Source organism: Drosophila innubila (genome assembly GCF_004354385.1).
Source record: "Drosophila innubila isolate TH190305 chromosome 3L unlocalized genomic scaffold, UK_Dinn_1.0 0_D_3L, whole genome shotgun sequence".
NCBI lineage: Eukaryota > Metazoa > Arthropoda > Insecta > Diptera > Drosophilidae > Drosophila > Drosophila innubila.
Window position 1 is genome coordinate 26,327,992 of NW_022995376.1, and position 27,454 is coordinate 26,355,445.

The 27,454-nt window shown below is 35.9% G+C and overlaps 3 protein-coding genes and 1 long non-coding RNA gene across 5 annotated transcripts in view; 1 reads left to right on the forward strand and 3 right to left on the reverse strand.

The window, feature by feature from the left end:
* Positions 1-27,454, reverse strand: part of LOC117788569 (synaptotagmin-5) — a 57,335-nt gene that overhangs the window by 11,689 nt on the left and 18,192 nt on the right. Inside the window, exons 2-3 of the mRNA XM_034627356.1 lie at positions 22,076-22,225; positions 21,933-21,992 (exon numbers count right to left, since the gene is read on the reverse strand). Of these exons, the coding sequence (XP_034483247.1) occupies positions 21,933-21,992; positions 22,076-22,189 (174 nt within the window). The 5' untranslated portion in view covers positions 22,190-22,225. The remainder of the gene's footprint in view (positions 1-21,932; positions 21,993-22,075; positions 22,226-27,454) is intronic.
* Positions 10,854-11,831, reverse strand: LOC117788571 (26S proteasome non-ATPase regulatory subunit 8). The gene has a single exon (XM_034627359.1). The coding sequence runs from the start codon at positions 11,742-11,744 to the stop codon at positions 10,950-10,952; it is 795 nt and encodes a 264-aa protein (XP_034483250.1). The 5' UTR covers positions 11,745-11,831; the 3' UTR covers positions 10,854-10,949.
* Positions 13,285-14,260, reverse strand: LOC117788570 (homeobox protein Hox-B4). The gene has a single exon (XM_034627358.1). It carries the CDS (start codon positions 14,258-14,260, stop codon positions 13,310-13,312), a length of 951 nt encoding a protein of 316 aa, XP_034483249.1. The 3' UTR covers positions 13,285-13,309.
* LOC117788573 lies at positions 20,409-21,626 on the forward strand. Of its 2 annotated transcripts, none has more exons than XR_004617776.1 (2): positions 20,409-20,533; positions 21,175-21,626. It is a non-coding gene; the product is annotated as an uncharacterized LOC117788573 (long non-coding RNA). The 2 variants fall into 2 exon arrangements; XR_004617775.1 differs by having other exon boundaries at positions 21,180-21,626.

Consider the following 27,454-nt stretch of genomic DNA (forward strand, 5'->3'; position numbering starts at 1 on the left):
GTTTACAAAGCATTCGAGCTCGAGTTCTCTAGCGGCATGAGAATGCCTCACCCGGAGCGACCAGACAGAGGCACCCGGACTCCGGAGGCTACAAATTAATCACCAATACAATGGAAATTGTGCGGCTGCTCAATGTGAGTAAGGCAACAACTATGATAGCTTTTCATTGAACTTGCTCCTCCTTTTCGATTTCTATTTCGATTTTTTTATGCTCATAAGAGTAGCCTTAGGGCCACACACATACTGGTAATGCTATTTGGCTTTTATATAAGAGAAATTTTAAGATTTCTGCGTCTGTCGAAGCGCACATATTCCAATCCGACCTGTTGACCTAGTCTACGGCAAGAATCCGACAAAATTCAGATTCCATCCGTCAACGATGCGAAAAACAATCTTTGCGGTTCGGATGAAAACAAATCAAACTCTTCATTGCTTTAAACAAAGCACTTTTTGGCAATTCGCTGTGCGAAAAGCAGGCAAAATAAAACTCCAAATGCCGAAAGCCGAATGCATCCACAGGGTCGAAATACACGTACATCAAAGGCCAGCGACTGCGGCAATTTTGCCATTTAACCCTTTCCATTGCAAATAAATGCCATTGTATCAATCGACAAGACTTCTATACATTTGCACTGATGCATTCGCATGATCCGATTTGCTATCCTTTATTCATCTACACAATCATGCATCCTCATATATGTATGTATATCCTCGCACCATGTACACGTACCTACAAACGCTTCCTTGCCAGCAGCTAGGATTTGATTGAAGCATTTGTTTGGTACTGGTTCAATCTCGTTAGCAATAAAATGATCTAAACAAATAGTTCTGATTGCAGCTACTTAGGTTTTCACTGCGATCGCAAGCCTTTGAATTCACGTCTCTGTTTTCTGGTTTTCAAGGACATCGTGTAAAGGTTTTGTGGATGAAGGCTTTTAAAGTTGTTAAATTTAACATTTGAAATTCATAATTATCCTAAATGTGTACTATAAGAGTGTATGTTAATGATACTCGTTCACTACAATATATGAACTATACAAAAATGTATGTCAGTTGTTTTTGTTCAGCTATAAGATTCTTTTACATTATTCTCATTTAAATATATTGAGTGGTAATAAAATTTACTTATATCCATAAAAAAATTACACAGTATTCAATATTGAAGTTAGCTAAAGAGCATAATGAAAATATCACCGCGGACAGCAGCTCGCGCTAGTGACGAAAGCAGCACGAAGGGTGGCAAAGTCGACCAGCAATATATACAGCTAATATGGAAAATTTCCTAATGTGATTTTAAATATTTTTTTTTTTAAATTCAATTATATAAAATGTACATTGATCAATAAACTCAATTTTGGAGGAGCTTTCCGAATAAAAGTACTTAATTTTTAGCATTTAGCATTTTTAGCAATTTACATACGAGAAAAGCTGTCGAATCCCACGAAAAAAGCTGGGGGACGGGGATTTTAGCTATCTATCCTTATTGTACTGATAACTGATTGAAAAACTTACCGAATGACCCCAATAATTATTCGGAGGCCGAGGAATTTCAACCAGAGTATATATATGTAGGTTAGAAACAACGACACATAGTTCTCAAAAGAGCTAAAAATGCGTCATACATGAATTTTTGCTACTTCTATTCATTTCTTACAAACAAATACTTTAATGTGTCCGGATCTCAAAAGCAACAAAATTTCGTGGTGTCCGGGTTACAGAATATTTTATAAAAAAATTTAAATGTCCGAATCGGGTTGTCAGAATTATCGAGGTTGTATTAAATTGTATTTATGTGTTAAAGAAGATTACTCAAGAAAGATAATAGAAGCAAAATAATTCTTATTTAAATATATAAGTGTTTTTCCCTCACTTTTATTTTAAGACTCAGAGCAGTTATAGTCCCTGATTGTCAAACTATAAAACTACTGATCCAAATGCTTTCACAGAATAGTCATGGCTACGGGAGCAGCTACGGGAGTAACTACAAGAGCAACTACGGGAGCATATTGGAGAGCATATTGGAGAGCAAATATGAGAGCTACTACAAAAGCTACTACGGGAGTAGTTTGAGTAAAGCTATGACTATAGCGATAGCAGTTGTCGAAAATATTTATTGCTCTGCTACTTTTTGCGCTCCAAATTTTTGCTATTGCTATAACTACAGATATCATATTATGATTTATTTTATTATAAGAGAGTAATATATATATTATGTAAGAATGTTGAATAAGAGTTTTGAATAAAGCTTAAAATAATGATGATGATTTGTTGTTTTTTTTTTTTAAGTAATCTGTATATTTTACAATTAAAAGAAATATTTTTGTCCAATTAATTCTTTTGTTGTGCAAAGGCGTAATCAAATTCTCCAAATGCACTGAGCATCACCCATTATTGATTTTATTGAAATCCATATCCATAACCCCAACCAGAGAATCACAATTCGCACTGTGGGTTTTCTGTTTTGTTTTGGTTTCATAATTGGACTGCACGCCATGTGTTTTAATTACATTTGCATATTGCACTGAGCATAAGAGAATTCCACATATGGAATATGTATGTAAATGATTGTCTGTTCAAGAATGTACTACATATTAGTCTCTTACTGTGTTTTATTGGGGTTTCATACATAATAAACCTTTTATAGGTGACTATTTATTGCGCATTTAATTAACAGCAGGTTATGTTCACCCTTAACAAGTCGAATAATGCGGCATCTATTACAAAACTTTCTATAAATACTCGTAACTGTAAACCAAAAATCGATAATTTAATTAAAAATTAACACAACTCAATTTGTAACGGAAATGAAATAAGCTTATTGAGCTGCACTGACTTGATGCAACAGATACTTAAATGGCAGGCTAATGCAGCAAGATAAATAAATGTATCTGTCAGATACACACATACTCGAGTTTCGTAAGTATGCGTCTGTGTATTGGACTGTGCTTGTGCATTGGTATATGTGAGTTGTGTGCACTTACAAAGTAAATTGAAATTTACGAGTGAACCTCAAAGGCAAGTACTAAAATTATTTGAAGCGATATAAGAGAAGCTAGAACTTATCGACTAAGAGAAACCCTCTCTATTCTAATGCCCTTATGTGTATGCAAGTACTTACATTGATAATATATATAAATTTAAATTATGATGAAAGTATTTCTTTATGTAGTATTATATTTTCTTTACTGTATAACTCCAAAAAGCCGACACAGTGATATAAATTTAAAATATATAAAGTTAAAATTAAATTATTAAATAAAAATACAAATTTAAAATAACATTTTTATATTTACAAGCAAAATTCATATCATGTTCTTGCACATCTTTAAAAAATACTCCTGGCTGTGCAATGTTGCAGGGTATAAAACAAAATCCATACTATTTTCTATAAAGTGAGAGCATAGGAACATAGGCTGGCATCCATTTTCATTATAAAGCAACTCTAATTATGACAAATAGTCACAGGACGAAATGCTCCCCACATACTACAGGTAACGTGAAAGGTGTGCACGATTGTGATTTCAGACTCTTTTTATCTAGTCGCTGCTCTCTATCCCCGTGTATTGTTATCATCAAATTGTGAAATATTTTTCTATTATTCTGCTGATTCAATTGATATAGTTGAGGGACTTCAGCTGGCGACAGCTCAGCGTGAAGCCCTTTATGGGACTTTAACATGTCGCGTGGGTGATCGACTTAAAGCTGCCATATGAACAACAATAAACAGCTGTACGGGGACCCGTGTCCCCATAAATATACATACACGTACTTATACAACCGTGACGCGCTATATTCGGTTCACGCACTTTTGTTGCTTCAACAAGCAAGTCAACATTGAACGAATCCTGCGCAAAATTGTGCACTCGCATGATTCGTTATTCGTTATCTAAAAATAATTATATTAACTTTGCTTTTTGGTGCTGATTTCTGTTGTTGCCAGGATGGTTGAGAATGGGATAAATGTATACTTGTACCCAGGCATAGTACTTCCTTTCAGATGGCTTAAATTCAGCTTGACGCGAGCTCGGGTTTACTGTCAATATCCAAAGCACCAAGCTATGTGCATATTAAATTTTTAAAGGCACTCGCCGGAGCTGAGTTTAATACAAGTCAAAACAAGCCGAGAAAGGCGAAAGCAAAAGCAAAAGCGAAAGCGAAAGCTAAGCCAAAACCAAAGAGCGACAGATGAGAGACCCGCTGAAAAGACATTTACTGCTCCTTCGAATAAGTAGTAAGGAGTGGGGTCTTGCGCAGTTTTGTGACCGAATCGTTTGATATGCACATCCCGCCCATTTGGCCAAAAGGCTGACAGCGACTGATGGCTAAGAATTTCATCAAAATTCCTTAAATTTGAAACTACAATTTGAGATAAACTTTTTGAAACCGTTTTCTATTCATACCTATGTAACATATAGTATGTATATCGACCAATTAAATAGGCCTTGGCATATGTGAGTGTAAAAATAATCAACAAAATGTTTTGCAATCCATCAATTATTAATTAACCAGTTGAACTGCAGCTACAGGCTTAATTAGCTTTCAATCAACTTAAAATAAACAATAGACCATCGCTTTACACTACCGTATGGTAGCCAATTGTTTAACAATAAGTGTGATTAATTAATATATTCCAAGTACATATATTTCAAGCAGCATATATGTACATACATATATAATGCATGTGTGAAATTGTGTTTGTGTAGCAAGTACATCTTATCACCTTGCTCTGATTATAATAAGTACAACTCAATTCTGTGTTGTGTACACCTAAAACGCAGCTCCAACTGGGAACAACAAAGCAACAGTTTCAGCCACAAAGACGACGCAGGAAAATCCATAAAACACCTTTCCGAATTTGCGATTTGTAGAGAGAACATTTGATACCTACTTGGGAGCTGGCTTTTAATCAAAATGTTATACTACACTATCAATTGATTATTTAATCGGAGACCAAGAATCATATTGTACACTCATTGATTAAATTTTAGCTTTTTACTCTGCTTGTGTGCGATTTAATTTCCATTAATTTAACTCGGACTCGAATTCGGGTTTCGGTTCGGACTCCGACACGGTGTCCCTTCGTTCTACACGGAAGAACTGCGCGCGTACTACTGATTTTGATTTTCAGCTTTCTCAGACAAGACGACAATGGCGGTGACGCTAGCCACGCACAACAAGTTGCAAAATTCGAGTTGGAAGAGGTCGACAACAGCTATATGGACGAGGACGAGGGCGATTACGAGGACGAGGACGAGGACGAGGACAAGGCGCGTCGGCTGGGACGATGTTGTTCGGCAAAGCTTTGTGGCATTGAATTATTAGTTCGCAACTTCGAAAGCTTTTTCGCAACTTGTTGCCTATCAGCTGTTGCGCCTTTCATATCGACTTTTGAATACTTTTCTAAAATTATTAATCATGATATTACAATGGAAGAGAATTCTGGACTTCGGGACAAGATCAGTTTCTAATGGTGTCCAAAATTCTGATAATCTTAAATAGAATCACCAAATATTTAATTGTCGGCAATGAAAACATGTATGGGCTTTTGAGTTGCTTTTCGGTTGGTTAAAATTTCTGGAACACCCCTGTATAAGAGTCTTTTACATGAATCAAAAATTGTATGGTTTTTAAAATCTTCAATGCTAAGTAATTGCCATTTTATCCGCATATAGTCTTTTTTAAAATTACATCCTGAATACATACTTATAATATGAAGACACGGTAAAATCAAGCATTGTAAACTTGAATTTAAGTATAACAAGTTTTAGAAGTTTTTATAAGAAATTTTAATTATTTTATAAAAAATTTAAAAAAATCAGCTAGGAAATTATTAAATACGGTTGATTAAACCTCTTCAATTTTCTAGTCCATCGAACCTGTGCAAACTAAAGTTGAGAGTAAAACAGAGAATAATTATGCGAATCATTTCAGCGGCCACAAGGACAATGCATTAAAACGGCAGATATCCGAAAAAGCTCCGAAAGCTTTAACGGTCTTTGTGAGTGGTTGAGTGTGTCTGTGTGCGACTTCACCTTGAAAGCAAACAAAAAGATAGAAACAGATAGACTGAGAGAGATAAAAGCTAGGGGGAGATACAAAAGCGAGTATACGTGTATATCAAAACATAAATGTGTCTATGTATGTGTGTACGCGTATGTACAAATGTTTGCAAATATATTTGCGCTTAATCTGTCTGTATTTGTCAGACATTGAAGGTGTACGAGATATGTATATGTGTACTATTCATAAATTTCTACAATACCAATGAGTACATTCGTTAAGTTGTAAGCTCTACTGAGTGTTTCAAAGCTCAAGTGTGAGTATACCAAATTGTGATTCAATTTTAATGGCCCACATCTACTCAAATTACTATAAATTAATTTAATTGGCGGTATTCCCGAAAACTAGAGTACTGATTACAGCCATATACTTCCTATATATGATGTGTATATATATTTTGAAAACTGCACTTATATATTGTTAAAAGCCCAGACAGAACTGATGACGTTGACAACAAAGGGTCTGGTCCTTATCTACTAACTATGTATCTATTATTTATTAGGATATAATATATACGTCGAGACTTCTCGAACTTACTCCCATACTAAACACAACCGACAGCTTGCTGCCCTTGATCCTCTGCAACAAGTAGCTCTTGTCACGTGCAAACACCCAAGTAGTCAGAGCTTGGTTCATTTAACTGTCGTTGCCACTGTCTGTTGCCAAATTTTCTTGGTGTGAAATTATTATTTAGTACAGTAGTATTATATAACTGTAAACTGCTATGATTAGCAAATATTTTTTAAAACATGGATAAAAATAAATTCGTCTAATAGGCTATTTCCACGACCACTCACATTTGGCTCATTTGGTCACATTTCGATGTGGCTCATTTTTGGCTTTCCACGACCAAATGTGAAAGTGTTAAGACACTCAAAGCAAAGCAGCTGTTCGGCTTCTGTGCACAAATTACAAAAAGCAGACAATAACAACATTTTATTATTTATTATGATATTTTAATTTGCGCAAATTTAATGCCTACCGATTTTATTGATGAAAACAGCTGGTTAAGGTGATAATTGCTTTTTTTTAAGAGCTTATCGATAAACATCGCGTGTTCGATAGAAAAATACTAAAATTCACGGGGTCGAATGACAAAATATCGGCTCATTCATTATGGATGAGCCAACATCATCATCCGGATTTTGTACTGAAATGAAGTCCACATTCGGGCCGGATGATGAAAATGGCGTCGGATGAGCCAAATGTGCTGTCGTGGAAATAGGCTATAAAACTCTAAAATTGGCAAAAGCAAATTTTACAAGAGATAAAAACGCATTTAAATTATTGTGTGTCGCGCGTCGCTTACGTTATTATTGACAGGCTTATATCTCCGTAAATATATACAATTAAAATTTATTATTTTAGGCGCAGATGGTGTTGGTATTTAAAAACATCATTTGCCTAAAGAAACATATTTCAGAAAAATTTTGCTTGCGTCCTTTTTGTAAATAGAGCTCGATATATCAAACGGGAAATTAAAAAAAGGGTAAAAACATTTATCGAAAATTCGTTGGAAATAGTTGATATATTTTTTTTTTAACTTCATATTTTCCTAAGGGGTTAGACTTTGGTAAAAGTCCAAAATTCATTTTTTATGCTCGTCTAGTTAATAGGAGCTCCGTTGATATTATTTAATGTTTAAGTAAAAAACCGTTCACATAATCAATTTTATGGTGGTAAACAAAAACAAGCTTTCTAAATGTAACTGCGGGTATCCTTAATTACAAATTAATTTGTTTTTTAGTTACATTTTCAATTGTTGTGTTGCTATCAGCAAACTAGTGTCTACTCGTTTGTGACCAAAAGCTAAGGATTTGTCTTTAACATGATGTAAACCACTTGTGCGTTCTCTATTAGAATAGGCAAATAGCAAAAATCAAGTTATGCACACATTCGAATATACTATATGTTATAGATACATATACAAAATACAAAATGAAATTTATCCCTCTGTACTATATACATATTTTTATGTACAGATGTATCATTTATTTTCATGCTATATTCGGTCCTTACACACGCGTCTACTATTTGAGCACATTTTCTTAACATATGCACAGCCAAATAATCGTAATTAGATCGACTTACTAAGCACAAAGAGCATTACTAAACGCACACTGTGTGTATATACGCCAGCTGGTGCCAGTGACATAAGATGTTGCATAACGAAGCGACAAATACTTATTTTAAACAGGCGCCACTCGGTACTAGGCGCCATGGAAATTGAAATGAGTCTGGCTCCGTTGGAGATACTATGCTATGGGGCCTACAGGAGTCAATGTGCTTAGTTGCATGAGAATACTCGTGGACTTGTGGATATAAACTTATCAGCAGTGTAATCGTTTACAAACTGAGTCACAGATATAGTAATCGATTGAGGAATACAGGGACAGTGTTTAATGATTTGTTAATATTTAACTATCATTTTTATATTTTTGCCTTTTAAAATCTAGGTGAATTCACTCGTAGATGCTGACTAGAAATATTTGACTGATATTTAGTTTTTACTATTTCCAATTACACCTAGAGTACAATACTAAACTTAAGGATTGTTTAACGAGAAATAGCAACTGGTGCATATAATAAATGATATTTAGTTATAGCTATATCTATTAATGTCCAGAAACAAACCATATCATAGAAATGTGCTACTTACTATATAACAGTTTGCAATAAAGCTTTTGCTGTGGGAGCTTTCATACAATAGAATGCCTAAGCTTAAATGTTGAGGTTCAAGAATTTCATTTCGATTTAGCTTTGTAAAGTTTAAAAAGCTTTTGTATAAAAATCGAATGGACTTAAGATAAATCGAATAAAATGTCCGTTGCAATTCCCACGAGCTCAATTCAACATGAAAATTCAACTGCAAGACTATAGCCATTAAGGCAGACACACACTTAAATTACACACTTGAGACCACAACCGTTGCACGGCAGGACATTCCTTTCGACTTCGGATAGTCGGCGACAGACTGTCTAGGCTATAGGAGACTGCATATTGCGCACCTGACAAATTCAAAACTGTAAACTGTCTGCTCTCAGGTAGGGCCCAATGCTGTTTGGGCAATTTTCAATAGAATTTCTGTCTGCCTGCAGCAACAACAACGCATCGACTAATGATCTTCTAACAAGGCAATGGAATTGCCCAGATTCGAAGGACTACAGGTAATAGATAGCGCAGCTAACAACCTTAGAACCATAGCCTTCAGGGCTGCCCAGTTTCATTCATAAAGCAAGGGAGATACTTTAAAAACTCCTACTCTGCTTTCCTAGTTTTGACTGTCGAACGCGCGAAAACACTTCAAAGTGAAGAGGTTTGGTACTTGAGTTTGTATTCATTCATGAAGTGCTCGTGCTTTTGTTGTAAAAAGACTTTCTGCAAGGGAATTCTGCATAGAGCGTTGAGAACAGCGGGTGTTAAAACAGGCATGAACTCCGAACATCTGGATATTAAAATCAGCAAACATAGATAGAGATAGTAAGAAAGGGAGAGAGAGAAGTTATACAAGAAAGTTTTTACTACAAAACTCTCGCAAAAATGAGAAATCCAACAAATGTAGAATCGGCGAGGATTCTGCAAATCTTTTCTTCTATTCAAATTACGTAATTGGAGCAGTGATCATAAAATCAATTGCAAGAATTTTGCATAAAAATATATTCTTCGAAAATGCAATATTCCATTTTCAAGCATTGTAGAATATAATTATCTTTGAAATCGGCTGTTCGATTAATTTTGTATATTAAGGATGATGTGAGATTCTGCAGTGTCTAAGATAAGAATAGCACAGATATCATGATTTTGCAAAAAATTCCAAAATAAAATACACCCCAGGAGTCGACACCACCTACCTGTGCACTCGAATCTCAAGAGCTAGATCTTCAACTCAAGTGGGCGCATACTTGAAACACCAAGGCAACTTTTGAGCACGCCACTGATAAGGATCGAGCGATCTTCAAACAACCAACTGAAACTACCTGAAACGAATTAACAAGAATAACTCTGTGAAAAGAACTGGAAATTCTGTTTAAAACCGCCGACTGAGCCATTTACCCCGACGACCCGTAGGTCGTAGGGGTGTAGGTGCAATTGCGTTTATTAGCACCGCACCCCTGGCCTCATTCATTTCGAAATGTCCACAATGGAATGTGCGAGTGTTCATTGAAGAATCGATGTCAATTGTCGAATTGTCGAATTTGTTTGTTGGTCCTCCATCTCAATGAGTTTCGCCAGGCAGGTTTGTTGCGCCCGATTCGTTTAGGCCAGGCCTCTTCAGAGAGTTACAACTCTTACTGTTTTTAACGCAGACGATAAACATCTGGGTTGGCGGATTTGATGGACTGTAGCTTCACTTTTGCAAGTCCTATTTCGGGATTTGCGCTCAATTTGGTAATTGCCAGTAGCTTGACGTTTTAAAGTGTCGTGGGAATGCGTTCCGTAATGTCATGATGCTACAAATATTTGATTAATTACCATCTCAATGATTATGCAACTTTCCTCTCTTTTATCCTTGTGGCTTACACCGCAGACCACACAAAACGGTCAACATGAGACATTGAATTCCGAAGTTAGGGCATAGATGTCCAATCATCAGAATCATTTAACTAGTTACTAAATCGATCTAAATGCCATTCTTATAACAGACATGAGCATCTAATTTGGAAAAGCCCCGAAACGTATAGCTCTATCCACCCATTTAAATCGCCTGTCAGCTTAACGGTTGAGCGAACTGTATTTTTTTTGCGCACTTTGTGCAAAAATATTTGCCCAAGAAGTTTTGAGAAGTGTGAAAATTAAATCTGACAAATTTCCGGCACATCAACTATATATTTTCTGGACATCATTTTCTGCTCAATTGGATTAACGTTAACGCTTTATTTGTTACAAATTCAAACAATTTTCTCCAGCTCATGGGCATAGGTCAATGTATGCACAGCGATGTCTTTGGCCGGCACTTTCTCCCTTCGCCTGGTATTCAGATCGGCATAGTTGAAATTTCCATCCACGTCTAGTATCCATTTTCGTTTTGCTGCCAAATTGGTGATCTCAGGTCCCCCGGGCTTGAGGCCCAAACGCTGGGCCGCCTGCTTCTGAGAGATCTTGACATATGACTTCTCCATGCAGGAAGCTATTTCCTCACGGGCCGTGTTCACTAGCATATCCATAAAATTGTAGTACAGCTCCGAGGGCATGGACTTCTTGGCCTGTAAGATCTTGTTATAACGGCCCTCCATGAAATAGTTCTCCAAAGCCAGCACCGGAGAAATGAAAGCATTCTGCAGGAGCAATGCTGACGGCAAACGCTCCAGCTCAATGTGAAAATCGGCAATTCGATTTGTGGCTAACATATAGAGTAGATGCAGTCCCATGAATTTGTGCATCTGTGGTGATGACTCCAGATACTTGTCAAAGTCATAGTAGTACATCTTCAACTGCGTCATGTAACGCTCAAAAGCGGCGTTATCCTTGACTCGAATGCTGTGCTCTATGGCAATCTCCAGCATCTCCCGAGACATCCGCAACTCCTGCGCCTGCTGTGACGGCAAAGCTCCTTTTCCCTGTATTCCTGCCAATCCCACGCGAACCATTTCCAGCTTCAGATTGTCCAACAGTTGAGCACAACGGCTCAGATTCGGGGAGCTCTTCGACCACTCGTTCTTCAGCTCCTTATAGAAGTTCAACATGGTATTGCGTGGAATATTTCAATTCGAAATGAACAGTAAATTTATAAAAATTTCAATTTACAGTTGTTAAATCGCTTTTCAGGTCAGTTGTCAACAATTTGTGTATTTATGTTAGAGCTGAAAATGAGCTGAAAATCTGAGATCTAGACTGCTATGAACAAGTCTCCTTACAAAGCAGGGACATTAAATAAGGACTACTTTTTTTTGTTTCTTTCATTTATATTAATTTTAAGAGAGGTAGAAAAAAAACAAGGACGGTAAATAATGATTATTTTGTTTATATTTTTTTCAATCGAAAAAAATCATTCACTTTTAGTTACTTTAAAATGGCGTGAAATATACCAAAATTGTTCTTTAAGGGTAATCTATGCAATTTCACCATGATCTTCAAATTTATGATTTTTATTATTTAACTCATAAAATAATAATTATTTTTGAGCAAAAAAATAAAACTCAAGAATTAATCATTATATTTGACCAAAAAAATAAAACTTACAAAATAATCATTACTTTATAAGTTTTATTTTTTTTTGCTAAAAATTAATGAGCATTTTTGAGATTTATTTGTTTACTCAGAAGTAATAAATAGTAAAATAATAAAAATAAAAAATAATAATAAATAATTATAATGAAGAATAAAGGTGAAAGCTTTGTGACAAAATCTTTTCCAAACCCCAAAAATTTTGATGAATATATAAATTATTCTTTTAAAAAAATTTGACATTGGGCAGGGCCCATTTGGTGTAAGAAATCAAGACCAGTTTGCGCAAAGGGTCTAATGCCCAACTTTTTATTATTTTTTTTTGTGAATAATTTATTTTTTAAATTTTATATCGTTCATCACAAAATTAGTTATAGAAATTTGGGGGCATGTAAAGGCTTTTATCAAACACAGAAAGTGTCGCTGCGGGGGAATTTTCTTATGTACTTTGATGTCAAGTTTGAATCACATCGTCAGGATTTATTCCTAGCCTCAAAATACCTGCCTATAGATTAAAATGCGCATCGATTTTCGAGCTTAGACTCGGATTCAGCGCATCAAAATGCATAAGAAAATGGTAGTCTGGTCCCCTGTGTAATCTATGTATCTATGTGTATATGAACTTATTTGTAGTATATGAATTTCATAATTTACAAGTTCGTTATATTATCCATTTAATCAGAAATGAATTATTAATTTAGAGTTATACTTTACAACTCAACCAATAATCATTATTTTGGAGCAAAAATTATCACTTATAATATAATAATAGTTATGTAAATTTTTATTTTGCTTAGAAATAATGATTATTTTTGCTTAAAAATAAAACTCACTTTGTAATTAAACAATTTTTTTGTGAAGTTAAACTCAAAGTTTATCATCATATTAAAAATTAGAAAATTAAAAGCAATACTCATTATTTTGCATTTTGTATAATACAAATTATAGTAAACACAGTCCCTGGTTGGAAGAGAAGAAAAGAAAAGAGACTGCTTTGTTTATGTCATATTCTAGTTTTATTATTTTAGACTATTTAACAACTTATATATTCTGTACAAATAACATGCTTGAATCTTCGGGGACTCTACGCGCTAATCTTAACGTCACAGCATTTGGGGGAGGGCGGTGTCTGAGGGCTGCTTAAGTTGGCCGATAGGTTGAAAGTGGGGCTCTCGGAGCCGCCCTTCTTTTGCTTAACACGTCGATTCTGAAACCAGATCTTCACTTGCTTCTCCGACAGACGCAGGCGGTTGGCGATCTCGATTCTGCGCAGCCGTGACAGATAGGCATTGTGGGAGAACTCTCGTTCCAGCTCCAGGAGCTGAGTGCTGGTGAAGGCAGTGCGGATGCGTTTGCTGGAATCGGCGTAATCGCTGATCAGAGGTGTGATGTCCAGTCCAGCGCTGGAGATGGTTCCTTGCGTCTTGATGGGTGAGCTGGCTGGCGAACAGGAGGATTCGTGCTTAAAGCGCTTTCCTTGCGGCTCCTCATGACTTGCGAAATCCAACGAGGCACTTGATGAAGCCGATGGTGAAGTGCAAAATGCTCCGGCCTCATGCAGAGGCAGACCGTAGACAGCCGACGATGAGATGGCCGGATGTGGCAGTGGCATTTGGCTGTTACCACTGTGTCCAATGGCATTGGCTGACAGTGGTGGCGATGGATAGCAGTCCTCATAGTTGACCAAGCTGCTGGACTTGCGCTTCGATGCGAAGAGCTGTGCATACGGATGATAGAGGGAGGCGTGGGGCTGTTGGAGAACAGCGGCAGCTGCTGCAGCGGCAGCCTGATGCTGTTGTTGTTGCTGCTGCTGTTGTTGTTGTTGTTGCTGTATGCCGAGGGAGAAGAGGTAGCTGCCCACGTAGCTGGCTGGATAGGGCAACATGGGTATGCCGGGCAACATTGCAGCTGCAGCGGCTGTGGCAGCAACCGCAGCGGCAGTTGCACTTGCCGTTGGTGATCCAAGCGATTCCTTATTCTTGTTGAGCGGCGGAATATCGCTGAGCAGTGAGTCCATTAAGAAAGAGTGCGACATTCTGTAAACAGTTGAAATTGACGTTGAACTGAGCTGAGATTCTCGATTCGTGGTGAGCACCTAACACGATCGCAGTCGGAGCGTTACTGGTTTGCTGTTAGACCCTGCTCTTCACTTTATATAGACACTGGTGGTTATGGTCTAGGGGTTGGTTTTCTTGCACCACCCTTGGCTCAGACGACCTCAGGCGGTGCGAGTGAGAGAGCAATTGCCTTTGTTAACTCATTTGAGGGTTGTTTGCTTATTTTGTCTGTCCATTAGCTCACCATTTACACGTTGTTCTCCTCAAATGGCAGCAACTGTAGCCACTTAAGCTCCGCCCTTGGCACAAAGATCATTCTCAATGGCAGGTAATTTCTTACACGAAGTACGGGTGTGTGTGTGTGTGTGTGTGTCTGTGTCTGTGTATGTGTGCATCGCTGTGTATGTGAGAGGACGCGATGTCAAAGTTCTCTTTACTTAATTTTACTTAAAGATCGATCTAAAAGCACATTCTGAAAAACACAGCCAAGACTACAAATAGGATCTGAGCCGAGCCTTGAAAACTAGTTTAAAAGTTAAAAAAGTTTCGGCTTGTAATATAAACAATATATATTAGGGTGCATCGATTTTTTCGAAAATAGAAATATTCGTAATCTACGGTCAATTCTAAGATGTTTTTACCAAGAAACTATAGCTCTAAAATCAATTCATAGTCCCCGCTTTTTGAGTACAAAAGATTTGCGTTGTTATTCCTTGCAAGGACGAAAATTATGTTTTAAAGACAATTTGTCTTTGTATTTAAGAGTCCTGGTCCTAACATGAGCTTTGATAACAATCTTGTCAGGATCGGTTTAAAAATACTGAAGACATCGTAATAATTCATGATAAAAATCAAGGCTGCAAACCTCTAAAATTTAGTTAAAGGTCCGGTTTGGCGGTTCGAACCATAGAGCAAGACATCGGAACAAGGTTTGGGGATCCAGCCTTGGTTCAATTTATAACCAAAAAAAATAGAAATATGGTTACCAATATTTGTAATCTACGGTAAATTCTAAGATGTTTTCACCAAGAAACCAAAGTTCTAAAATCCATTCCTACTCCCCGCTTTGTAAGTTGAAAATTGTATTTTTTCGAAATTGTTATCATATTATTATTAGCATATCTTTAGTGATTTTATTCCGATCCCGACATGGAATCCTGATTGGTTTTAAAACTCTTTTTAGGACCAGGACTTTCAAAATAATAAAAAAAATCATAGAACCAATTATACTTAAAACAAAATTTTAAACTAAAAAAACAAAATTGTTCAACTCAAAAAACGAGGACTAGAAATTGATTTTAGAGCTATAGTTTCTTGCTAAAAACATCTTAGAATTGACGGTAGTAAAGAACTTGTTTTAACATTTCTTGTGAAAAATTGTTACAATCTACAATCTAAGCATAATTTAATTTTTGCCTGATTTTAAAGTGAAAATTTTATAATTAAGTCATTATTTAAAGGTCGAATTATAAAAGTTTGCTATTTAATTACTACGAATCTTAAAAGCTTAAACTATGAAAAAATAGCTTGTTGAAAACAATTGAATACAAAATAAATTGCTTCTACTAAACTTAACCTAATAAAACATCGCTTCGGGAGTTCTTGAATTCTTGAACCGTACCCAAATCTTGGAGGTCTGCGCCTTGAATGTAAGTATTGCTCCATGTCTCCAAGTATATCTGTCGGAGACATTTGAATGCCAATTTCATGGCATCTATGGTTTTCGTTATTTGTCCTCTTAAGGTATTGTCAACTGTCTGTAAGCACCTTAACATGTTTTTATTGATGCATTATCTTCATGTGTGTCTGAGTCTATTTCACAAATCGGTTAACAATACTAGGGACATGCATCAACTGAGCCCATTCAGGACGAACTATTGCCATTCATTCACGACACACGTTGCGTCTTTGTGCCCGGCCAGACATTGCGTCGCCTTGCTCGACAGAGGGAGAGAGATATAATATATAAAGAGGGAGAGAGGGAGACTTTAGTTTTTGGGTTACATTACACGGAATTATGGCGGCAGTTTCATCGTTTGTTAAGTCGCTTTAAGGATTTGCTTTAATTGTCCTTTTCACGCCATTGTCCCGATGTGTGCGTAATGCCAAGGTGTCCGACAGGGTGCTCCTTTGTGATTCTGTGTAGTTGTGCAGTTGTATGTCGCATCAATGATATTTTATCATATGTTAAGTGGCTATAAAACTGAACACAATTTGTAAAGTTAATTGTTGTCCAACTCTCAAAGTACTTTTGGACGCATTGTTGAATGCAGTTGCATAAGCGATCTATCGCCTACTTTTTAGGACACATTGTTGTTACTTTGGCTTCTGCTTAATTGCTATGCTTTCCTTAATTATTGCTACTCCCAATATCATGCAAAAGGCGAAAGGCAAAAGGCAATGCAACTTTGTTGCAGCTGCTCCTTCGATTTTTGCACCACATTTCGCCAATAGGCGTTGCGTCGGTCTCGTGCTCAGGAGCTGGACCTGGATCTTGTAAGAGCCTTTGTAATTGTTTCAGAGAAGAGCCACTTCAGAACCCAAGTGGTACTGCTCACCTTTGACCACATCCGTTTTTTGTATGCTCTCCGTTTTCACGCTCGATTTAACTGACCATTGTTGATTCGCTTTCTTTTCAAATACGAGATCGTAGATCGTGCTATGGATACAGACTGTAGTTGTTTTTCTTTTTATTTTAATAAAAGGCAAATATCAATATAAGTATCGATATATTCGCCACGTGCACTCTTAACGTCATCTCTTACAGGGAAGTTTTCGAAACTTCATTTTATATGATGTTTCCTGCTGAGCAAACAGGCATGTTATAAGATACAAAGATATGCAAGTATCTTTAAGCTCTCCCCTCTGAGTCATTCGAGTGCGCAATTTACATTTAATTGTGAACAAAACTCGGGTAAACGCTAAACAAATTAAAGCTGAGAGAAACTACAATTTGTATCTCTATGGATTCAGGAAGAGCTGACGTACCTCAGTCAGACGAGTCTTTGGTAAACCGGATTCGCCAACAAAGGGGTGTGCGCTTAATGGCGGCCATGGAACCACCACCACCGCCACTACCACCAGCATTAGCATCAGCATCAGCATCAGCACCACCATGGGATGAACAGCTCTCCGAGACTTGAGTTGCCTGTGTTGTTGAGCTCATCATTTATTGACATTAATTGGTTGTGACATTTGCATTTGACTGATTGTTATAGTTGCCATTGTTAATACTTTACCAACAGTCAAAGGGAGTACATTGAAGGGTTTGTTTGGCCAACGGGCACTGAAGCCAAGAGGAGAGAAGATGAGGGAAGGAAAGGGAGACCATCATCATTCTCATAAGTATAAAGAAAAACACTTTTATATGTTATGTATGTTATGTTGGTTTAACAAATATGACTTCATTATAGCTCAAGCAGTTGCCAATTGCGCTTATGAATAAATTATAAATGAGCTTTGCACCACTAAACGATTGGGGTTTGAACTGCGTGTTCTTCAGTCATCAGACCTCAGGCAATAAATGAGTGTGTGCGGTCTGTTGAGAGAGTCGAAATACGTGTATGTGGACTCGTAAGTATTTTTGAAATATAAAAGACTTTACGATTCGTCCATTGGTTTAGCGTCAAGCATAGAAATATATTTCAAAGTGCCCTACCGACAGTTTAGGACTCGAATAGCACAATGCCAACTTTTACAGATACATTCATTTATGAATGAAAGTCAGTGCAGTACAAAGGTCGCAAACATTTCTTCAACTATTGTACTTGGACATTGTGCCGAGCTGCGAGCACTTGCAGTGATCTGCAGATGTCTTTGTGTAGACCATTTGCTCTTTCCATTCATATCCCGAATGTCCTTTGTGTTGTGCCAGGTAACAGCGGATTGTTAAAATTCTATCTTTTATATCGAGCTATTTTTTAGTGGCCACTGGACAAACGCATCGACATCATGGTCAAGGCCGAATTACCGGACAGTACAATTAATCAGGACTGTTTTGTTGCCATGTTTCGCGTTGTTTGTTGTGGTCAATATTGTGGCTATTTGAGGGGCAAAGAGGGTATATAGATTTTCAACATATAAACAATTGAATCAGCTGGTTGGGGTAATGATAAACGTAATCAACCCACAATGGCAAAGAAGCAATTAAATTTATTGCCGCTAATCAAATTATATGCACATACAAATATAACAAACAAGAACACGATTCACTTATCACCCCTTTAAACCACTCATGTCTCATGTCAACAGCAAGTCAGTTAATAAAATCAACATTTAAAATATAAAATAAATGGTCCAGGGAAAACGCGCGAGTTCTCCGACAGCCGCCGAATTGTGCGCAGAAGCAGCCGCTGACTCCAGGAGTAACTGCGGCACGGGCTGATGATTGTTCCCTGATGAAAGCGATTGAATCAACCCCAAAGAGCTGCAGTCGACTGTATAATGATACGGTTTCGATACGGCTACCTTATACTATAAATATGAAATTGACAAGCGACGAAGGGAATTCTCTTAGACCCGTTTGCATTCATTACAGTCACATCACATCAGACGCCATTATTTGTCAGTAGTTACATTTGTATCTTTGTGGTGCTTTGTGATATTTATGATTTGAAAATGGATAAATAGAACTGCTGCAAACATAACAATCGAACCACTGACAAAGAACGGTTGCAAGCCGCTTCTAAACCGAACCACGCAGAACCTAATCGGCTGGGGTTTTTTGAGTTCTCCGAACAGTATTTTTTACAAAAAACTTCGGTGAAAAAACGCTCTTGTGTAAGAGCTTTTAACTATTTTTAAGGTTAAAAAATATTTAAAACATCTAAAAATAATTTTAAAAAAATATTTGTTTTCTAGTCTTTTTGTATTCTATGGCTCGAGCTATTAAACCGAACCTTCGCCAAAATGTCGACTTCTACACGGATAAAAGGATTGTTATAAAACAACAATTCTTATAAAATCGTAGGTCCGTAAATCGTAAGTTTGGTGAAATAGATAGATGCCAACTACTTGGAGTAAGAATAACACAGAATGCCTCTCATCACAAGTCGGACTTAAAGTGAGAATTATTCAAAATGATATCTAAATTTTACGAATAGCAAGCAAGCTATAACAAATATCGAAAAATGTGACAATAATCATATAAAAAGTCAACATTTTGAAAATTTATATCTGAGTAGCAATTCATATTTTAATAAATATAGTAAGGTAATCGATCATTCCGATTAAAATAAAATGATTTGAGTTAAACTTGAATTTCGCACTATTCAGGATAATCCTTTTTGCATAAAACTTTTTTTAATATGATCTGAAATAATGTAAGTCAATACTCCAAGCATTTGAATTTCTCGTTTTCCTTTCTCGTTTTATTTTTATAAATTCGGTATGACTTTAACGAGAATTTATATCTGCATAGTTTATATCTAATTATCTGTTATTTAATTAATTAGCTTTAATTAGCATTTTGATGGTGGTAAAGTGATTTCGTAAATACTCGTTAGAATGCATTTTGGACGAACTGAATTTATGCTAATGTGCTTTTAAATAAAAAAAAATCAACTCAATTAAAATTTTATTTAATTACTTATTTTTGCAATCTTGACGCATTTATATACATGTTCATTTTTATTAAAACCTTCATAATTAATAGTGCATTTAAGTTCTTTTGAAAATAGAATTTGTTTGAATTGGTTTCACTCACAGCCGACAACTCCTAATTTTCTCGACTTTTTATAGATGGGAATTTCTCTGTGTGGACATTTATCATAGACACAAACCTGAACTAAAATTCGTGACTCAAACGGTACGTCTGGCATTCAGTGACAATACCAACTGTACCTTTCTTAAATATTCGGTGCACGACCTCTCAAGAAATTGCGAAAAAAAAATTGCTTGATGGCCTGCCTATTATCTTGAATTAACATGCAATTATTTCTCCCCGATAATCACCGGTTTCTTTTTAAATGCACTTTAAACATTCAGTGCAAAAGGTATAATTTATCATAGTAGGCCTTTCAAAAAAATTTTGAATTTATTGCTTCTTCCCAAATAATGCATTTGATGATAATCATTTGTTTTATATAATTCAATTTTGTTTCAAATTAAATATTTAAATCGCTATGTTGTGCCATAAATAAAGTGCATTAAGTGGAATGTATAACACTATGCAACAGCCAAAAATTACAAGAACCAAACATACTTTTTTGGATAGATTTGGGGACCCATATGACGGAAAACATTTTTTTATGGTAAGATTTTTTTTTTTTTAATTTTTTACTTATTTGAATTTTTTTTCGTACCTTTTTTTTAGAGGTGCGCCCACATTTGTCATCATTACTCGAGAATGACAAGCCCGATTTTCTGAAAGCTAATGAATATATTTATATTTCAATTATACACAGTCTTAGATTTAAACTAGTAGTTTTAGAGCTATTAATTTTTGAATTAAGAAACTGATGATTTTTTGCGCACCTCTAAAAAAACGTAATAAGAAAAGCCAAATTTAAAAAAAACTCTAAAAATGGGGTTTGGTTCTTGTAATAGCCAAAAAGCTCAAATTTGTTGCCTAGTGTAATAGTAATTTTTAAATTAAGAAAACTTATCTTGGTTTAAGATGATTTTAAATAAGACTACGTTTTTCTTTATGAATACATGTTCTTAAAGTTAAAATAAAAAAAAAAAAATTAATAATGATTTTTAGATTTATAATTTTTTAAATTTTTATTAATTACATTTTATTCTGACTTGTTAATTTTATAAATCTTATTTTACTTTGTTACGAGTGGGATTCGAACCGGCGCCTGCTGTTTTCACATCTGAAGTGGTTTCCCTTATCACGGGTCCACTGTTTGTCTCATAAGAAATAGTACATATACATACTTTTTTTCAGTGTAGGATGCAGTAATGGGATGTTTGCTTGGATACCGAAGGCTTCAGTCAGACCCATGCACATACACAAAATACACAGAGACTCTGGCGAGATATGCGCGCCAATATTTCACACTATGGAATAATAAAGAAGCACTATCTTGGATACCTCCCAACAATCCACTTTCACAACTGATATAAGGATCACACGGATCGGATCCATGAAGCATTCAAGGCCATTGGACGTCTTTATGATCAGAGCTAGCATTCTGTTTGGTCATTTCTGAAGTCATTATAATTAAGTTATTATTAACTTATAAACTTGTGAATTTATCGGAATATCTCTAATGTAACATTGCTGCTAACATTATCGCAATGTTAGCATCCTCTATTTTAATGCTGCTGTAAGCGAAAGTGTTGCAGGTGTTGTCAAAAAATGCATTAAATAAGTTGTCGATTGAAAGTGAACTTAAAGACAGCGGCCGCGCATATTTTATTCTCTTGACCAAAGGTCCACACACACACACACAAACCGAACAAGCTGTCGGGGGATCGTTTGCCCGTTTGATTTGACTGCCTGTTGGATTTGGCCGTAACACATTCCTTGGTAAAGAGGAAAGCGAATTTTGCAATATAAAGAGCGCCGGGGCGCCTTCTTTTGTTTGAAGTCCTTTTAAAAAGAAACCGCGGATGACCGGGAAGAAATAGTTGCATGATAATTCACGACATTTACCATTTAATTATTGTAAGTAATAGTGTTAATATTGAATAATTTCTTACCTTCAGCTGCAATTTTCGCATTATACGCGTCTCTTCCCATCGGTCAAGCTCTTCCCATTCCTTATGTAAACAAAATGGTTCATGAGTAAAGGTATTAGAAGAATGTCTAGCTCGTGTTCCGTATTATATGTAGATGTACTCACCTTACCACGCTTACGAAGCAGATAATAGCGGTACATCACGATGGTTACAGCCAGTAACAGAGCTAACCCAGTACCGGCAGCGGCACCTAATACCGCTGAGCTTACCATTACCATTTTGGTCGCACAATGTTTCTTCTAATATGTGCAAATCTGAAAATAAAAGGTAAGAAAAAATTTAGTAGATTTTCATTTTTCATACTCATTTCATAACATTCATTTATTTATTGTCAAGTTTTTGGTTTCGTCTTGCTATACATTTAAAAACGCAAAACATTTTTTATTACATATTGATATGTTTATTTCAATGCATACAAACTGTACAAATTGTGCGGCATTTGGGTACATCTAGATGTTTATTTACTTAAATACAACTGTGTAAACTCGTCTTTCCCATGGCTTGATCTTGTTTGTGATCTTGAATTAATAAACAAAAAAACATTAACACGTCAGAATTAAACTGTCCTAGAAAGCATTATTAATGATCTGTTGTCTGTTTCGCCGGAGTATTGCGAACCGCGGGTATTTTTGAATATGCTCGGGTTGTGAAGAATATCTTAGAAAATTGTATGGTGTTGTCACTTCTAAAGAGATTTCAGCGTCAGAAGTGTCATCAATCTCATCTCCCTTAAGTGGCTCATCATCTTCATCGGCATCTTGATCGGCATCTTCATCGGCATCTTCATCGGCATCTTCATCGGCATCGATATCGATATCGTCAGCGTTCTCGTTATCATCATCATCATCATCTTCATCATCATCCTCAACATCATCAGTGATGTCATTATAATTTTCTTTTGCGTCACTTTCTTCATCGGATCCGTTTTCTAGGTCAATTTCTTCGTCAATTTGGGAGCTCAAGGTGACAAAAAAACACCCCCAGAAAACGACGAGCGTCAGAATTTTTAGTGTGCGCATTTCAACGTTTTAACAGACACTGTTGAAGTGAATGAGTAATTTATACTGACTTAGTTTTCGTGCAAGATGTTTTGGATTCTATGACTGGTTTTTATTTGTACTCTTATTATGGAACTTTAATTGAAAGATAAATTATGTTTTTTAAAACATTTTTTTCGAGTTGACAAATAGTTTTTTATTGCAATATGGTATAATAGATTTGTTTTAGCTTTTAAGCCAATTAGCTCATAAAAATCCAATAAGTTTAATCCTGTTGGTCCTCTTCCTTTGGTTTATCGTTTTCCTCCTCAGCCGGTGCATTCTCTGAACCGTCTTCATCTTCTTCAACTTCTTCTTCTACTTCTTCCATTTCATCGTCGTCACTGTCGCTATTGTTGGAATCATTCTCAGCCGTGTCGTCGCCATCACTTTGTTCATCTACTTCAACAACTTTTTTGTTTGCCGATACTGTAGAAAGCAGCACGAAGCCGAATAGGGCAAGAAGTAAAATAGCACGCATGTTGCAAATGTTGGTCGATTTTGGACAACTGATATCGAGTACTCTGCTTTACATCTTTTTATAGAGCGAAATCCGTTGTATTTGTTTGCGTAACGCCAGATGTCAGGTTAAATTTTAATTGCTCGTAAAAAACGGGTAAATATTTGGCTATTTAAACTCAGTTTTTGGGGGTTTCAAATGATTCTACATTCGCAGATAATTTCTAGGAAATTGCTTTAGTTTGCACAATTGCTGTTTTGTTAGGTTCTGGTGAAAATATTTGCATTAGAAATTCACATATTTCAATAAATATAAATATCGGTTCCCTTTGCCTCAGTTCAAGCCTTGATTACACTAGGCAACTAATTTGGACTTTTTTCTTCTGAACTGAACCAAACCCAATTTTTTGACAAAAAAAAATTTTATTTTTTTTTACTATAGCAAAGTTTTTTTTAGAATTTTTTAAAATTTGTCTTTTTTCTTGCTATTTTTTAAAGGTGCGCCCACTTTTGTCATCATTATTTGAGAATGCCAAAAGCGATATTCAAAAGCTTTACTTTTCCTGAAAGCTTATGAATATATCTGCAATTTATCTCCACCCAGTCTGAGATTTAAGCCAGTAGTTTTATAGCTATCAATTTTTAAACCAAGAAAATCATGATTTTTTAAAGTTTTTTTTTAAATTTTTTTTTCACTTCAGAATTCGAGGAAAACTCGAACTGAATTGCGGTTTTAACCTCTTGTTGCATACTTGCATTAATTGAGCGTCGTTTAAGATATGATTCATTAAAATCAATGGAGAACCGGCGATATAATAACATTTTATATTTTTGCATGTATTGACTTTAGCATAAGAAATGACTGTGTTTTTTTGAGATATCTTAACCAATCTCCCAGAACTTGAACTTGTTGTTGTCTTACACATTATGACCAAAGTTATATAGCTGTCATTGGAACGATCGGTCCAAAATCCATCTTTAGTATGAAAAGTATTTTAACCAAAACTCACATTTTGTGTATTCTGTTTTATCCTATATCTTAACTAAACTGATAAAATATGTATTAAAGTTGGCCTTATGCATCCTTAACTAATTTGGTTCAAATCGGTCCACTATATCATATAGCTGTCATAGGACCGATCGGGCGAAAATCAAGTCTTAGTATGAAAAACTATTTTGTTTAATGAGATATCGTAACCAAACTGATTGAACCGATGGTTATATATAAAACCAAGTTTTATGTATATTCTATCAGTTTGCTAACGATATCTCAAAAAACAAAAAAGTTGTTCATACTCAAACTTAATTTTCACCCGATCGGTCCTATGACAGCTATATGATATAGTGGACCGATTTGAACCAACTTCGGTAAGGATATATAAGACTAACTTAAATGAATATTCTATAAGTTTGGTTACGATATCTCATAAAACTAAAAAGTTTTTTATACTAAGACTTGATTTTCGCCCGATCGGTCCTATGACAGCTATATGATATAGTGGTCCGATTTGAACCAACTTTAAACAGGATATATAAAACCAAGTTTTATGTATATTCTATCAGTTTGCTTACGATATCTCATAAAACAAAAAAGTATTTCATACTAAAACTTGATTTTCGACCGATTGTTCCTATGGGCGCTATATGATACAGTGGTCCGATTTAAAAAAGAAACAAACTTGACCTGCCTGCAAGATAGATGAATCTACATACCAAAATTGTCACTAGCTTTTAAATTGTTCTTTTAATTTGGATATGAAATTTTTGTTTTCGATTTGTGGGCGATAAAGGGGGCGTGGCCGAATTTTGAAACAAACTTGATCAGCTTGCAATATAGAGGAACCTACATACCAAGTTTGGTGTCTCTATCTCTTATAGTCTCTGAAATCTAGGCGCTCATACAGACGGACAGACAGACGGACATTGCTATAACGACTCCGCTGTTGATGCTGATCAAGAATATATATACTTTATAGGGTCTGCCACGCCTCCTTCTGCCTGTTACGCACATATTCGTTAAAACAAACCCAATAGACCCCTGTACTTTTTTTAAGTACGGGGTCTAAAAAAATGTTTTATGTCATGTGGGGCCCCATATCTATCCAAAGAAGTGGGTTTGGCTCAGTTCAGATTTGGGCTGTTGCCTAGTGTTATTGCTTGAATAATGTCACCAATCAATTTACATATCAATTTACTCACTTGTTGCAAGTTTCAGTGTCGTCATTCAGGCATCAGGGGCAATAATGCATACACTTTATTTTGCAGCATTTGCAGCACTTTCTCCTAATAAAGAGTCCACGCCGACTTGAAAACTTCATGCCCAACACTAGGAAGCCCAAGACTAGGAAGCCAAACTCAATATAGGTATACATTAATAAATGTGCTTCATTTATGGGTAGAATACGCAGAACTAAATATATCTGAATTTTACACTGAAATCTAACTTTAATTTCTTCCGTTCAATAAGATTATATGACGTGCATGAACAACTCATTGCTGAGAGGACTCGTTGTTGACTAGCCAAGCAACTTGTGGTTTACAATATCTATTGCCTCGCTCTGCGATCAGATAACAACAGATAACAACTTAATCTATTGGCAATACGGGAGTCATTTTGATAAATGTCCCCTGTGTGCAGCTCTAAAAGTGTAGTATACCACTAAGGGAATTAAAAAATAATACAGTTTCATTTAAACATTTTTGCTTGGTTTTTAATAAAATATTGCGGCACACATTTTGTTTGATAAATATTTTCTTGTATGCTTTCGGGCAGTCGGAAGCAAAATGCATTGAATGAATCTTCATAAAAATAAATTGCAAAGGAAATAGGAAAGTGAATTGCAATTTCAGCCGGGTAAAAGTGCAGCACTTGAATGGCAGTAAATACAGATATAATTAAAAAGAAAACCATTTTGTGAAATAATTTAATTTACTTCAGATCATTGAATTTGCTATATATCTAAATATAAATATATAAATAATATATATCTAAAGATATCCTGCAGAATTTCATTAAAATTTATTCCATATTGTTTAGAGGCTGGTCTCTTGAGTTCTTTAAATAGAACCTTCTATTTTACACTAGACACCAGCCAAAATCTTACATAAACTAAACACTCATTTTAAAACCGTTACGTAACAAATAAGTAAAACGATATATTGTGGTTTTTTTGGAATCCATGTAAGCAGAGAGTGAGGCACCTCCGACCCTAAAAAGTATATACGTTCTTGATCGGCATCAACAGCCGAGTCGATATATTTAAGTCTGTCTGTCCGTCCGTCCGTCTGTGTGAGCGCCTAGATCTCAGAGACTATCTTATAGCTCTTGTTAATGCAACTAAACTTAGCACATAGAACAAATTTGGATCAGATCAAGATTGATTTAAATTTTTGTCACGCCTCCTTCCGCTCTCGCAAATCGCGAACACACACTGCACACCACAACTGCAGTTTGTAAGATATACCGAATTTTTGTTTAATTTTTGTTTTAATTTCAAGAAATACAAGGTCCTAAAAGTACATATGTAACGGGTATTCCTATAGTCGGGTACAATAGCAACTTCTACTAGTTTTAAATAAATATGTATACGATTGGGATATAGGCCAGTATTAAAATGTACTTAATTCATAGCTATTATATTTATTCCAGAATAATCTTGTTTTAAGATTTTAAAACACTTTATGGAGAAGTAAATGTACTTGACTTAAGTATAAAATAATCTTATATGCATACTGAAAAATACGCTCAGAAAAAAATCCGGTCGAAACGGTCGAAAATCGGTCCCAAACGTAGTCAAAAACACTTAGGGTTTTCACTTGACAGTGGCAGCATGGCAGCGGGCACATGTGCATTACTGGAAACGTGAGCATCCCCTTATATTTCAGTCCTGCCCACGGATTTGTATATCAGATTTATAATTTTGTTCGGATATGTTTGAGCTTCCTGGTAGCAAGGGCGTAGGCAGCTGTAAGCGAAGGGGGCATACA

Coding starts and splice junctions, on each gene's coding strand:
- LOC117788571 (XM_034627359.1), bottom strand. CDS start 11,744: ATGTTGAACTTCTATAAGGAGCTGAAGAACGAGTGGTCGAAGAGCTCC.
- LOC117788570 (XM_034627358.1), bottom strand. CDS start 14,260: ATGTCGCACTCTTTCTTAATGGACTCACTGCTCAGCGATATTCCGCCG.